Source organism: Salmo salar, chromosome 22 (assembly GCF_965601325.2).
Source record: "Salmo salar chromosome 22, fSalSal1, whole genome shotgun sequence".
Classification (NCBI taxonomy): domain Eukaryota; kingdom Metazoa; phylum Chordata; class Actinopteri; order Salmoniformes; family Salmonidae; genus Salmo; species Salmo salar.
Window position 1 is genome coordinate 4430001 of NC_138312.1, and position 15488 is coordinate 4445488.

General features: G+C 42.1%; 1 protein-coding gene across 5 annotated transcripts in view; it reads left to right on the forward strand.

The window, feature by feature from the left end:
* LOC106582636 (RNA-binding protein 39) overlaps positions 1-15488 on the forward strand; it is a 51338-nt gene that overhangs the window by 11862 nt on the left and 23988 nt on the right. For 2 of the 5 annotated variants that reach the window (XM_014165880.3, XM_014165882.3), the window contains 4 exons: positions 13252-13317; positions 13423-13518; positions 13880-13997; positions 14342-14500. In XM_014165880.3, coding sequence (XP_014021355.1) covers positions 13252-13317; positions 13423-13518; positions 13880-13997; positions 14342-14500 — 439 coding nt within the window. The remainder of the gene's footprint in view (positions 1-13251; positions 13318-13422; positions 13519-13879; positions 13998-14341; positions 14501-15488) is intronic. The other 3 variants (XM_014165881.3, XM_082967338.1, XM_082967339.1) reach the window with 3 other exon arrangements.

The window sequence follows — 15488 nt, forward strand, 5'->3', positions numbered from 1 at the left end:
CAATACACACAAATCTAAAAATGTTTAGAATGGAATTTAAAAAAAATAGAAATTTTAGGACGAGGAATGTCCGGAGTATGAATGTTTGTACAGTATCAAACAAACGTTTGGTCACACCTACTCATTCAAGGGTTTTTCTTTATTTTTCATATTTTCTACATTGTAGAATAATAGTTTAGACATCAAAACTATGAAATAACACATATGGAATCATGTAGGAACCTAAAGTATTTTTATATTTGAGATTCTTGACAGCTTTGCACACTCTTGGCATTCTCTCAACCAGCTTCACCTGGAATGCTTTTCCAAGTTCCCACATATGCTGAGCACTTGTTGGTTGCTTTTCTTTCACTCTCCGGTCCAACTCATCCCAAACCATCTCAATTGGGTTGAGGTCAGGTGATTGTGGAGGCCAGGTCATCTGATGCAGCACTCCATCACGTTCCTTCTTGGTCAAATAGCCTTTACACAGCCTGGAGGTGTGTTGGGTCATTGTCCTGTTGAAAAACAAATTATAATCCCAGTAAGTGAAAACCAGATGAGATGGCATATCGCTGCAAAATGCTGTGGTAGCCATGCTGGTTAAGTGTGCCTTGAATTCTAAATAAATCACAGACAGTATCACAAGCAAAGCACCATCACACCTCCTCCTGCTGGTAACTCTAATGAACTTATCCTCTGCAGCAGAGGTAACTCTGGGTCTTCCTTTCCTGTGGCGGTTTCTCATGAGAGCCAGTTTCATCAGTGTGCCTTGAATTCGAAATACATCACAGACCGTGTCACCAGCAAAGCATCCCTACACCATCACACCTCTTCCTCCATGCTTCACGGTGGGAACCACCTACTCTGCGTCTCACAAAGACACGGTGGTTGGAACCAAAAATCTCAGATTTGGACGTATCAGACCAAAGGATAGATTTCCACCGGTCTAATGTCCATTGCTTGTGTTTCTTGGCCCAAGCAAGTCTCTTCTTCTTATTGGTTTCCTTTAGTAGTGGTTTCTTTGCAGCAATTTGACCATGAAGGCCTGATTCACACAGTCTCCTCTGAACAGTTGATGTTGAGATTTGTCTGTTACTTGAACTCATGAAGCATTTATTTGGGCTGCAATTTCTGAGGCTGGTAACTCTAATGAGCTTAACCTCTGCAGCAGAGGTAACTCTGGGTCTTCCATTCCTGTGGTGGTCCTCTTGAGAGCCAGTTTCATCATAGCCCTTGATGGTTTTTGAGACTGCACTTGAAGAAACTTTCAAAGTTCTTGACATTTTCCGCATTGACTGACCTTCATATCTTAAAGTAATGATGTACTGTTGTTTCTCTTTGCTTATTGTAGCTGTTCTTGCCATAATATGAACGTGGTATTTTACCAAATAGGGCTATCTTCTGTATACCACCCCTACCTTGTCACGACACAAGTGATTGGCTCAAACGCATTAAGAAGGAAAGAAATTCTATAAATTAACTTTTAAGACCAGGCAGGCACCACAGGCTAATAGGGATTTTTTTTCTTTACTCTCATCAGACTGAAACTTTACCATTTGAAAGTATACATAAATACAAGATGTTATTGTACTACAAGTTTTATTTATACATTTCTTTTAAATATGCAAATGAGGCAAACCCTCCTTAAATATGTGCTAATTTGCATATTACGAGAATCTGTTCTTCAATACATTGCTTCAAGGCAGAATATTTATTGTTTTTATTGTGATAAGACACTCAATGGTCAGACTTTTACAGATCAATTTATCAAAATATTGCCATTTCATGGAATTGTATGTATGACGGATGCATATTTTGACACATAAAATGACAATCATAACGACACAAGATATAAAAAATTGCCTCTAAAAATCTGACTACAAGACCTAACAACCTGTGTGGAACAATGTGAATGTACGTCCATTGAAGACTGAGAAAAATAAATTGGCGCATGGGGAACATGTCCTTTTACTGCTCTAGGGATGTAATTATTGTTTGGATAACCTTATTTACTATTATGCATTGATTTACTTTTAATTTTTTCACTCTTTATGTGATGTGCAATGCAGAGAACGCAGGAAGAAGAATGCTGTTTTAATTACCATAGTGAATTATTGTAATGTTTGTTTATGTGTCAATTAATCCCATAAGGGGTGGGTTGGCGATTTGACACGAAAATACAATTACATTCATTCATTCGATAGGCTAATGCAATTAAAATGTACTTTCCATAAATATGACAATTTGTCACATTTAATTCAACTCTTATTTATATAGCACTTCTAAACTGTTTCAAGCAATAGAGCATATGCTTTGAATACTGGTTTGTTGGGCAAGTATGCAGTTTTGGGCAAATTCCCATATCACTTTGCTCAATTTATCACATACAAGGACTTTGTATGGCTGTTGAAATGTGCAGAACATTAATCAGCAATGCCTGCCCCATATGTAAGGCCCTCTTTGAGTTGTTGCTGGTGCTGCTTTATTTTCTTGACTGTGTCATGGGACCTGCCCCTATGCTTGGCACTCTCCATTGAAGCAGCATCAGCTCTCACAACTGCTCTCTGATTGCTTCCAGTGTTACCAAAGTGCTGTCAAGACACAATTTGTTCATCACATTTGATATAGCAGTGGCTCCCTCATTGAACGTGGCGACTGCCATACTGGCTGCTCCGTCAATGCGGCTTTTGCCCATGAAGACAGTTTTGGGGTATTGCGACCATATTACAGAGTTCAGACATTCATTTGCATTCTGGGTTCCTCCGTGCTACATTCTTTTGAGGTTATCATTTGACATTCTATGATAAACAGGTACCATTTTCTGTTCAACCTCTCTATTAAAAAAATGTATGCCCACCAAGGTTTTTGACAGGGTGGATCTTCATCATTTTCTTGGGCTCGCTGGTACCAGCACCAATGCTCACACCTATCCCGTAGTTGGAAGTGAATCCTCTCTTGTGCCAAGTACCATCAAAGGATACATGAATGTCTATGATGGCATCCTCATCCTCCTTCAGCAACTCTGCTATGTCTGGGTCTATATCTGCATATGCTCTTCTAATTATCTTTGCAGCACTCTCCATTGACTGTAGCCCTCTCTGAATCTGCAACTAAAGTGGGGGGAAAAAGGACTTATGGCTGTCGACATTGGTCATAACTGCAGGACTAAATATCAGCATGTTACTCTATGTAAATATTAGCATATCAGCATGTATTTACTTGACATAAAGCTAATTTCTCACTAATCGCATTAGGCTACAGCCCCATGACACTGTAGGCCTATGTGACAGTCTCATTGTATAGTTATGTTTTCCTATCACTCTGTTTTATTCACTTTGAATACATTGGCTGGAGCAAGGAAATAAATACACTGCTCAAAAAAATAAAGGGAACACTAAAATAACACATCCTAGATCTGAATGAATGAAATAATCTTATTAAATACTTTTTTCTTTACATAGTTGAATGTGCTGACAACAAAATCACACAAAAATAATCAATGGAAATCCAATTTATCAACCCATGGAGGTCTGGATTTGGAGTCGCACTCAAAATTAAAGTGGAAAACCACACTACAGGCTGATCCAACTTTGATGTAATGTCCTTAAAACAAGTCAAAATGAGGCTCAGTAGTGTGTGTGGCCTCCCTACAACGCCTGGGCATGCTCCTGATGAGGTGGCGGATGGTCTCCTGAGGGATCCCCTCCCAGACGTGGACTAAAGCATCCGCCAACTCCTGGACAGTCTGTGGTGCAACGTGGCGTTGGTGGATGGAGCGAGACATGATGTCCCAGATGTGCTCAATTCGATTCAGGTCTGGAAAATGGGCGGGCCAGTCCATAGCATCAATGCCTTCCTCTTGCAGGAACTGCTGACACACTCCAGCCACATGAGGTCTAGCATTGTCTTGCATTAGGAGGAACCCAGGGCCAACCGCACCAGCATATGGTCTCACAAGGGGTCTGAGGATCTCATCTCGGTACCTAATGGCAGTCAGGCTACCTCTGGCGAGCACATGGAGGGCTGTGCGGCCCCCCAAAGAAATGCCACCCCACACCATGACTGACCCACCACCAAACCGGTCATGCTGGAGGATGTTGCAGGCAGCAGAACGTTCTCCACGGCGTCTCCAGACTGTCACGTCTGTGACATGTGCTCAGTGTGAACCTGCTTTCATCTGTGAAGAGCATAGGGCGCCAGTGGCGAATTTGCCAATCTTGGTGTTCTCTGGCAAATGCCAAACGTCCTGCGTTGGGCTGTAAGCACAACCCCCACCTGTGGACGTCGGGCCCTCATACCACCCTCATGGAGTCTGTTTCTGACCGTTTGAGCAGACACATGCACATTTGTGGCCTGCTGGAGGTCATTTTGCAGGGCTCTGGCAGTGCTCCTCCTGCTCCTCCTTGCACAAAGGCGGAGGTAGCGGTCCTGCTGCTGGGTTGTTGCCCTCCTACGGCCTCCTCCACGTCTCCTGATGTACTGGCCTGTCTCCTGGTAGCGCCTCCATGCTCTGGACACTACGCTGACAGACACAGCAAACCTTCTTGCCACAGCTCGCATTGATGTGCCATCCTGGATGAGCTGCACTACCTGAGCCACTTGTGTGGGTTGTAGACTCCGTCTCATGCTACCACTAGAGTGAAAGCACCGCCAGCATTCAAAAGTGACCAAAACATCAGCCAGGAAGCATAGGAACTGAGAAGTGGTCTGTGGTTACCACCTGCAGAACAACTCCTTTATTGGGGGTGTCTTGCTAATTGCCTATAATTTCCACCTGTTGTCTATTCCATTTGCACAACAGCATGTGAAATGTATTGTCAATCAGTGTTGCTTCCTAAGTGGACAGTTTGATTTCACAGAAGTGTGATTGACTTGGAGTTACATTGTGTTGTTTAACTCAAACGTCCCACCCTAGTCAACAGCCAGTGGAATCGCGTCGCGCGAAATACAAAACCTCATAAATGCTATAACTTCAATTTCTCAAACATATGACTATTTAACACCATTTTATAGATACACCTCTCCTGAATCGAACCACGTTGTCCGATTTCAAAAAGGCTTTACAGCAAAAGCAAAACATTAGATTATGTTAGGAGAGTACCCTGCCAAAAATAATCACACTGCCATTTTCAAAGCAACTAGCATGCATCACAAATACCCAAAACACAGCTAAATGCAGCACTAACCTTTGACAATCTTCATCAGATTACACTCCTAGGACATCATGTTTCACAATACATGCATTTTTTGTTCGATAAAGTTCATATTTATATATAAAAACAACATTTTACATCGGCGCGTGATGTTCAGAAAATATTTTCCCTCAAATGCTTCCGGTGAATCAGCCCTACAATTTACAAAATTACTATTCGAAAACATTGTTAAAATGTAATATTGTCATTCAAAGAATTATAGATTAACATCTCGTGAATGCAACCGCATTGCCAGATTTAAAAATAACTTTACTGGGAAATCACACTTTGCAATAAACAACGTGGTATGCTCAGAAAAATAGGCTAGGCGATACATGGTAGTGCCATCTTGGAACCATCAACCATCAAAAATACTATTGTAAATATTCCCTTACCTTTGATTATCTTCATCAGAAGGCACCTCCAGGAATCCCAGGTCCACAACAAATGTAGTTTTATTCGAAAAAGTTAAGTGTTCCCTTTATTTTTTTGACCAGTAAATTATTTATACACAGCAAGTCACCTGACATTAATGTTCTACTCTCCCTTTTTATTTACCTGTCATTCTTCTGTCATGTCTCTATGAGCTGAGATGCAAGGAAGGAATCCCTAGGACTTATTTTCTTGAGCTGGATAACCATCCTCACATTTATATCAAATGCCACATCTCCCCTGGAGCACTCCTGCAGCCTGGAGGAAGTGTAAACACACCTCAAATTCATCACGATCACCTTCAGTCTGCACAGTTTATCACGACAGAATTACAAAATCCCTGGTTGGTGGGGTCTATGGTGATTTTTCAGTCCAGTGTTTAGACCCTTAGGGCAAATCAAATCATGTCAAATCAAATTGGTTTATTTGTGATGTGGAATAAAAGACACTGTTGGCTGGCTGCTGTCTAATCGCTGCTAGTTGTCATCTTCATCTCAGCTAATTTGCATCTCTAAGTGTGTACTTAGTACTCTAAGTACACACTCCTGAGGTGCCCCAGTGTTGAGGATCAGCGTGGCAGATGTGCCTTACCACCTTGGGGCGGCCCGTCAAGAGGTCCAGGATCCAGTTGCAGAGGAAGTGATGAGCTTTACTGGTGTTGAACGCTGAGCTGTAGTCAATAATTGTTTTTATTTAACTAGGCATGTGCGTTAACAAATTCTTATTTACAATGACAGCCTACCGGGGAACAGTGGGTTAACTACCTTGTTCAGGGGCAGAACGACAGATTTTTACCTTGTCAGCTCGGTGATTCGATCCAGCAACCTTTCAGTTACTGGCCCAACACTCTAACCACCTAGGCTACCTGCCACCCCAAATGAACAGCATTCTCACATAGGTGTTCCTTTTGTCCAGGTGGGAAAGGGCAGTGTGGAGTGCGATTGAGATTGCGTCATCTGTGGATCTTTTGGGGCAGTATGCCAATTGGAGTGGGTCTAGGGTATCCGGGAGGATGCTGTTGATGTGAGTCATGTTCAGCTTTTCAAAGCACTTAATGGCTACCGATGTGAGTGCTACGGGGCGGTAATCATTTAGGCAGGTTACCTTCGCTTCCATGGGCACAGGGACTATGGTGGTCTGCTTGAAACATGTAGGTATTACAGACTCAGTCAGGGATAGGTTGTCATTAAAGACACTTGCCAGTTGGTCCGCTCATGCTTTGAGTACACGTCCTGGTAATCCATCTGGCCCCGCGGCTTTGTGAATGTTGACCTGTTTAAAGGTCTTGCTCACATCGGCTACCGAGAGCGTTCTCACACGGTCATCCAGATCAGCTGGTGCTCTCGTGCATGCTTCAGTGTTGCATGCCTCGAAGCGAGCATGAAAGGCATTTAGCTCGTCTAGTAGGCTCGCGTCACTGGGCAGCTCGCATCTGGGTTTTCCTTTGTAGTCCGTAATAGTTTTCAAGCCCTGCCACATCCAACGAGCGTCGGAGCCGGTGTAGTAGGATTCAATATTAATCCTTCATTGACGCTTTGCTTGTTTGATGGTTCATCTGAGGGCATATTGGGATTTCTTATAAGTGTCCAGATTAGTTTCTCGCTCTTTGAAAGCTGTGGATGTTGCCTGTAATCCATGGCTGCTTGTTGGGATATGTACATATTGTATAAACTGCCTTAATTTTGCTGGACCCCAGGAAGAGTAATGGGGATCTATAATAACTACAAATGCGTACGGTTTCTTTGGGGACGACGTCGTCGATGCACTTATTGATGAAGCCCATGACTGAGGTGGTATAATTCTCAATGCCATTGGATGAATCCCGGAACATATTCCAGTCTGTGCTAGCAAAACAGTCCTGTAGTGTAGCATCCATATTATCTGACCACTTCCGTATTGAGCGACTCACTGGTACGTCCTGCTTTAGTTTTTGCTTGTAAGCAGGAATCAGGAGGATAGAATTATGGTCAGATTTGCTGAATGGAGTGCGGGGGAAAGCTTTGTATGCATCTCTGTGTGTGGAGTAAAGGTGGAGTAGAGTTTTTATTTTATTTATTTTTCCCTCTGGTTGCACTGATTTTAAGTTTGCCTGCATTAAAGTCCCTGGCCGCTAGGAGTGCCGCTTCTGGATGAGTGTTTTCTTCTTTGCTTATGGCCTTATAGAGTTGGTTGAGTGCGGTCTTAGTGCCAGCATCTGCCTGTGGTGGTAAATAGACGGCTACGAATAATATTGATGAGAACTCTCTTGGTAGATAGTGTGGTCTACAGCTTATCATAAGGTACTCTACCTCAGGCGAGCTATACCTCGACACTTCTTTAATATTAGACATCGCGCACCAGCTGTTATTGACAAAAAGACACACACACCCACCCCTCGTCTTACCAGATGTACAGTTTAAGTTGGAGGTTTACATACACCTTAGCCAAATACATTTAATCTCAGTTTTTCACTATTCCTGACATTTAATCCAAGTAAAAATTCCCTGTCTTAGGTCAGTTAGGATCACCACTTTATTTTTAGAACGTGAAATGTCAGAATAATAGTAGAGTGATTTATTTCAGCTTTTATTTCTTTCATCACATTCCCAGTGTGTCAGAAGTTTACATACACTCAATTAGTATTTGGTAGCATTGCCTTTAAATTGTTTAACTTGGGTCAAACGTTTTGGGTAGCTTCCCACAATAAGTTGGGTGAATTTTGGCCCATTCCTCCTGACAGAGCTGGTGTAACTGAGTCAGGTTTGTAGGCCTCACTTTTTCAGTTGGACCCGCAAATTTTCTATATAGGATTGAGGTCAGGGCTTTGTGATGGCCACTCCAATACCTTGACTTCGTTGTCCTTAAGCCATTTTGCTACAACTTTGGAAGTATGCTTGGGGTCATTGTCCATTTGGAAGACCCATTTGCGACCAAGCTTTAACTTCCTGACTGATGTCTTGAGATGTTGCTTCACTATACCAATATTCCACATCATGATGCCTGCACCCCCGTGCTTCACAGTTGGGATGGTGTTCTTCGACTTGCAAGCCTCCCCCTTTTTCCTCCAAACATAACGCTGGTCATTATGGCCAAACAGTTATATTTTTGTTTCATCAGATCAGAGGACATTTCTCCAAAAAGTACGATCTTTGTCCCCATGTGCAGTTGCAAACCATAGTCTGGCTTTTTTATGGTGGTTTTAGAGCAGTGGCTTCTTCCTTGCTGAGCGGCCTTTCAGGTTATGTCAATATAGGACTCGTTTTACTGTGGATATAGATACTTTTGTACCTGTTTCCTCCAGCATCTTCACAAGGTCCTTTGCTGTTGTTCTGGGATTGATCTGCACTTTTCACACCAAAGCACGTTCATCTCTAGGAGACAGAATGCGTCTCCTTCCTGAGCGGTATGACGGCTGCGTGGTCCCATGGTGTTTATACTTGCGTACTATTGTTTGTACAGATGAACGTGGTACCTTCAGGCGTTTGGGAATTGCTCCCAAGGATGAATCAGACCGTTGGAGGTCTACAATTGTTTTTTTCTGAGGTCTTGGCAGATTTATTTTGATTTTCCCATGATGTCAAGCAATGAGACACTGAGTTTGAAGGTAGGTCTTGAAATACATCCACAGGTACACCTCCAATTGACTCAAATGATGTCAATTAGCCTCTTAGAAGCTTCTAAAGTCATGACATCATATTCTGGAATTTTTCAAGCTGTTTAAAAGGCACAGTCAACTTAGTGTATGTAAACTTCTGACCACTGGAATTGTGATACAGTGAATTATAAGTGAAATAATCTGTCTGTAAACAATTGTTGGAAATATGACTTGTGTCATGCACAAAGTAGATGTCCTAACTGACTTGCCAAAACTATAGTTTGTTAACAAGAAAATTGTGGAGTGGTTTAAAACGAGTTTTAATGACACCAACCTAAATGTCTTAATATTTATATATTTTTTAATTCCATTCTAAACATTTTTAGATTTGTGTGTGTTGTTAGATATTGCTGCACTGTTGAAGCTAGGAACACACGCATTTTGCTACACCCTCAATAACATCTGCCAAATAAGTGTATGCAAGCAATAAAATTGTACAGGGAAATGTGAGTCTCATTCACATTCAGATTGATTTGAAATTGACCAGAAAGGCATAGCTTTTCATCAATGGTTGAGACAAATATGGGGAAAATCCATTTATCCTTGCATGGTGAAGCCGGGTGTACATTACATGACTTTCAAAATCCTAACATCGCGGAGCCTCTCACATTAAACAGTTTTTCCTGTAGTTTTTTTGTCTTGTCAATGTAGTGGTGCGCACACTAAACGATGTGGCACAGATCGGGGGAAGGGGAATACCTAGACAGTTGTAAAACTGAATGCATTCAACTCAAATGTGTCTTCCACATATAACCCAACCCCTCTGAATCAGAGAGGTGTTCGGGGCTGCCTTAATTGACATCCATGGCGGTCGGGGGCTAAGGGGCAGAATTACAGATTTTTACCTTGTCAGCTCTGAGATTCTATCCATCAACCTTTCGGTTACTGGCACGGTTACTACAACGCTCCTACCCACCAGGCTTCCGGCCGCCCCACACACTTGGTCGTGAGGATTCTTGACACCGCGCTGTCTCGCGAAAACAAAGATGTAATTGTAAACATATTCAGTCAAATGTTTGCTCTTGCCGTGCAGAGTTGAAATATCTAGCCAATATCTTTTTTTTATTTTTTATTATTATTATTATTTATTTTTTGTGATATCCAATTGGTAGTTACAGTTTTGTCCCATCGCTGCAACTCCCGTACGGGCTCGGTCGAGTGCCGTGCGTCCTCCGAAGCACGACCCCGCCAAGCCGCACTGCTTCTTGACAATGCTTGCTTAACCCAGAAGGTTGCATAATGTTATTCCGGTTCTATGATAAGAGTGAGGTCTTTTACTTATGGTCAGTGTCCCCTTTTAGGGGTGGAGTCTAGGAAGATCCAACCCCACAGTGTCTGTCATAGACAGACAGGAAAAACGGCCAATAGTGGACCACACCACTTCCAATATTAGGGGCCGTAGTCTGCTCCCATCTTCACTTCTAAGTACATTTTTGTATTCCTTTCGCAAAGCGTGAAGGGTAACTCGGTAAGAGACCTCACTCATAATATCATAGAACCAGGGTTACATTAGATATCCTTAAGTTCTATTTCAATAACTTGTTCGGTCTTTCACTTATGCAGCTATTGAGGCAAATATTTTTTGCCTCAATATATTTTGATGTGTGAAATGATGTGCCAAATCTTGATTTAGTGCATTATTATAGGGTAAGCATTAGAATAAGCCGCCTCTATTTGCAGCCAATATTTGTGTGATATTTTTTCTGAGAGCTGATCTGTTCTAAGTATTGTGGAATAATTTAAGGTAAGATTTGAATGGAGAAAGCTGATCCGAGAGCAGCACTGGCTTTCTTTAGATCCTATCAGTATCAACACTGCCTCAACGACACACTTAGCGAACGTTCTCACTGCATGGTGTTTTGGGTAACACATTTTACATCTTTGGTCGTTGTAGCGAAGATGCATCGTGAACCAAGCGCAGGGTACAAGGAATGGGACTGTGAACTGCGATGCACTGAATGAGAAACCAGATGGCTGTTTGCGGCCTATGCCCACAAGGACCCTTTCTCCGGGAACTGAGAGGTAGTGTGAAAACTACTGTATGTTCCCTGGCGCTCGCAGTGCAATCCTTTAGCAATGGAGCCGGGTTGCCAAAGTCCCCCAGAACCGTAGATAAACAAGCTTGTTAGGGTATTAGGCTGAATCCTATGGTCTCCAAGCAACCAAGTATACCATCCATGGGGAGACTGTGCATGTGCGGCAAATCTTTCCCAGCTGGTGGGGTGTGTAGGTGCTGAAACTCTTGTATGCCTGAGGCAAGATTGCCTGCTGTTGGTATACAGTGTTTTCTACCAGCGCCGTCTGTTGGCTATACAGCAGATTAGTCATTTTCAGCCAGGTACTTTTTAGGCTTCTTTTCAAATCGCTAGTCAGAAAATAGTCTGCAGAGCCCTCTGCTGCTAGAATGAACAATATGCATCTTCTAGCGATCTATTGATGGGACAGTCGCCCATCAGTCAGTCACAAAGTGAGCGATGACAGGGAAACACTGCTGGTTTGACAGTCTGTCTGTCCTGCTTCTCAGTAACTGGGTGTGTGTGTATTGTGTGCGTTTAATTTCTTTACACTGAGGGAGAGGGCATGAATTTGCACTTCCCATTATAATTATAACGAAAGTTTACACACTTAGGTTGGAGTCATTAAAACTCTTTGTTTGTAGATTGTTGGAGTGTGCCCCTGGCTATCCGTAAAAATATATAAACATATAGTATCGTCTGGTTTGCTTAATATAAGGAATGTGAAATTATTTATACTTTTAATATTTAAGTATATTTTAGCAATTCCGTTTACTTTTGATACTAAAGTATATTTAAAACCAAACTCTTTTAGACTTATTCAGGTAGTATTTTACTTTCACTTGTACTTGAGTCATTTTCTATGAATGTTCTTTACTTTTACTCAAGTATGACAATTGGGTACTTTTTACATCACTGTAGGCTGAGGGCTTTCAAGACCACAGTACCGGAAGGTTGGATCAGTCAGCCTAGCCAGTGAGGGCGCTGGTAATTTTAATTATTTTAAAATTGTATTTTAATTGAACCTTTCTTTAACTGGGCAAGTCAGTTAAGAAAAAATTCTTATTGACAATGACGGCCTACACCGGCCAAACCCGGACGACACTGGGCCAATTGTGCGCTGCTCTATGGGACTCCCAATCATGGGCTGTTGTGATAAAGCCTGCTAAGCTAGATGATAGAAGAATACTATTTTGCAGGTAGAGCGAGCTAGCAAAGGAGCTTGTTCTAGTTGTGGGCTTTCCCGATGCTTAGCTGTGTAGCCAGCTAGTCCTGGCATTTAGCTAGCCAGCTATGTGGAGTTCACCTCGAGGGTTAGTAGCCTAGCTGTAGCAAGCCCACAACTAGCTGAATAGAATGTGCATTCTTTGTTAGCTTAGTGTGGCTAACCAAATCTAAAAAGTATATTTCCTTTCGTTCACCTTGGTGGGAATAGGCAGCACAAAGCAGGTAGCTAAGTGGGCTTGTGGGGCGAGAGCTAGCTGTGTGGCACTAGCTAAGCCAGAGACTGAGAAGTAGTTGTCGTGTGAGCTCAATCCTCTTGACGAGATGCTGCTATCCTACGCTCGGCGGTGGAGTCCTTGATCAGACTGGATCAGTGGCACTCAGATTGCGTCTCTGAGGGAGGAGAGTTAACGCTTACATTAAACGAGTGTCGGTGACGGCCACGTGCCTCGAGTAGGCAATGACGTGGGGATTTTGTCTTCAATCTCTAAAACTTGTCTGGGACGTCTAAATCGGGGCAAAAATTGTGTAGTGTACGCCTGGCTTAAGGGTTTTGTTCAAGAGAAGAGATACGGAATAAAGAGTTCCGACCCTCATAATTGACTAGGCCAAGATAGAAGTGTTTAGAAAGAACAGAGCCATCACATGGTCCCCAATACCCCCCACTCCCGCCTACAGTGTATTGACTGGCATACTTTAAGATCTGGAGTGCCTTTTCCCTCTTATGAGATCAGTAGAAGTGGGCAGAGATTAACCTTGTTTTCAATCGCAGCTCTGGGCCGAAATTTAACGGTGGTTCCAGAGGGAAGATTGGCCCCCCACCTGTCATCAAGCTAAGGTTTCTATTACACTATTTTTCTGTTTATGTGGGTAGTTTTGTGCTGTGTATGTGTGAATGTGATGAATCAACTTAAATAGATGCTAATGGAGCCCTTTCTTTCAGCCGAAGACGTTCCAGAAGCCGAAGCCCGTTCAAGAAAGAGAAGAGTCCTGTGAGGCAAGTGTTCCTTGGGGAGGTGACGCAAAAGAGCTCAATCAGGTTGACGTTCCACTTTTAAAGCTTGTGTACCCTTGTTCGACAAAGTAGGCGTACCATTTTGATAATACCTTGTTGACAGACATATGTAACGTAAATGGTATCGTAACATATGTCACCATACTGGGATTTAAAACGTAGGCCCACAGTAGATTTGACTGAAACTTGCAGACAGGAGTAGGCACAAGATTTTTGTTCTGGGTTATCCAGATTACAATTTTGCTGACAAAATATAGTAAAATAAATACACAAGTGCTTCTACAGTGCTTTTACAACTTTTACAGTGCTGATACAAGATTGGGGCCACTGGAAAACAAAAAATGGCTTTACCGCGTAAGAGTAATTCAATGCTTTGTTTCTACAGGCAGCCAATAGACAACCTGACTCCAGAGGAAAGGGACGCTCGCACAGTGTTCTGCATGCAGCTGGCAGCCAGAATCCGACCACGAGACCTGGAGGAGTTCTTCTCTGCAGTGGGAAAGGTGAGTATCTTTGCTTGTAATGTCATTGTCATTCCTGCCGGGAAAAAAATGTGGCCACCGATTTGCTAAGCATTTGCACCAGGTGAGAAGTTTGCTCCAGTTTTTTTCAGAAAGCTATTTAACACCAAAGTAAACATGAAACTTTGCAATTTACAATAGTTTTTATTTGATTTATTCTAACCTTTTTGTTCAAGCCTCAATATTTTATTTAGAAAAGATGGGTGTTTTAAAAACAAAACTGTATTTAGGTGTTATTCACAGCCAACAAGAGCAATGGATTTAGCAATGTCTTCTCTTCTTATGCTCCATCCATTCTAAAACAGATTATTTTGTTAATTTTCAAGGTGAGAGATGTGCGCATGATCTCTGACAGAAATTCGAGGAGGTCGAAGGGGATTGCTTACATCGAGTTTGTGGAGGCCAACTCGGTGCCACTGGCTATAGGATTGTCTGGCCAGCGACTTCTGGGGGTGCCAATAATTGTTCAGGCCTCACAGGTAATGGTCAGTAATCATCACAGGGATTTTACATTTTCTATTTATTTTAACTAGGGCTGTCAATGTTAACGCGTTAATTACAGTTACATTTTGAAATCATCATGCCGTAATTAAAAAATAACAAATTTAAAGAGCAGCTGCCCCTAAAAAACAACTTCTAATTTAGAAAACAGCCTAACAGCCTGACTCAATATGAGTCAGAAACATTTATTCTGTCAAAATTGACTACAAAGTGTAAATAGAATAATTATATTTAATTCAAAACTGCTACTGGTCTTGACTGCTTCACAACACAAATGAAGGTTGTAATACCTGATCGTAATACCTGTGGTAAATTTGAGTTGACTTTGGATATCCTTATTGGGCTAGTTGGGAACCATTGGCAAATTACACAATGTACAATGGACAATGTGTTAACTATAAATTGTAGACATGCTTATACAAATATTCAAAGCATTTAATGAGAACTTAAAGGTGTGCAACATGAAAAGATTGTCTCATATACATTGTGTAATTTATTGACAGTCCCCAACTAGCCCCGGAGATGGTCTATCCAAAGTAAAATTAATTTTGCTATGGTCGCATACCAACCCGCTGAAGCTAATTGGCTAAATAATTTGGCTAACTCGTCCCACCTACGAACACACACGAGTCACCCACATCAAACCACCCTCTGAAACAAACTCACGTTTGAATTCAGTAATGGCAACTAACTAGCATTTCTTAAGTAACCAAATCTAAAATGAGGCCAAATAATGAAGTGCAGTCACCCTTTAATCGCATCTCAATTTCTTAGACCAAAGTCTGTTTCCGCACACATTCCTTTGAGCTCACACACTCTTTGCTCTCGACAGCTAGCAGCCTTTCTTGTGGTGGAGAAACCATCCACTATGCGTGCAGCTTTCAGCTACAAATGTTAAGGAAAACTTACAGAAAGTTCAACCATAAACACTTTCTCAGGTATTTCTTTAGATCAAAGCAAAAACGTTTTTGC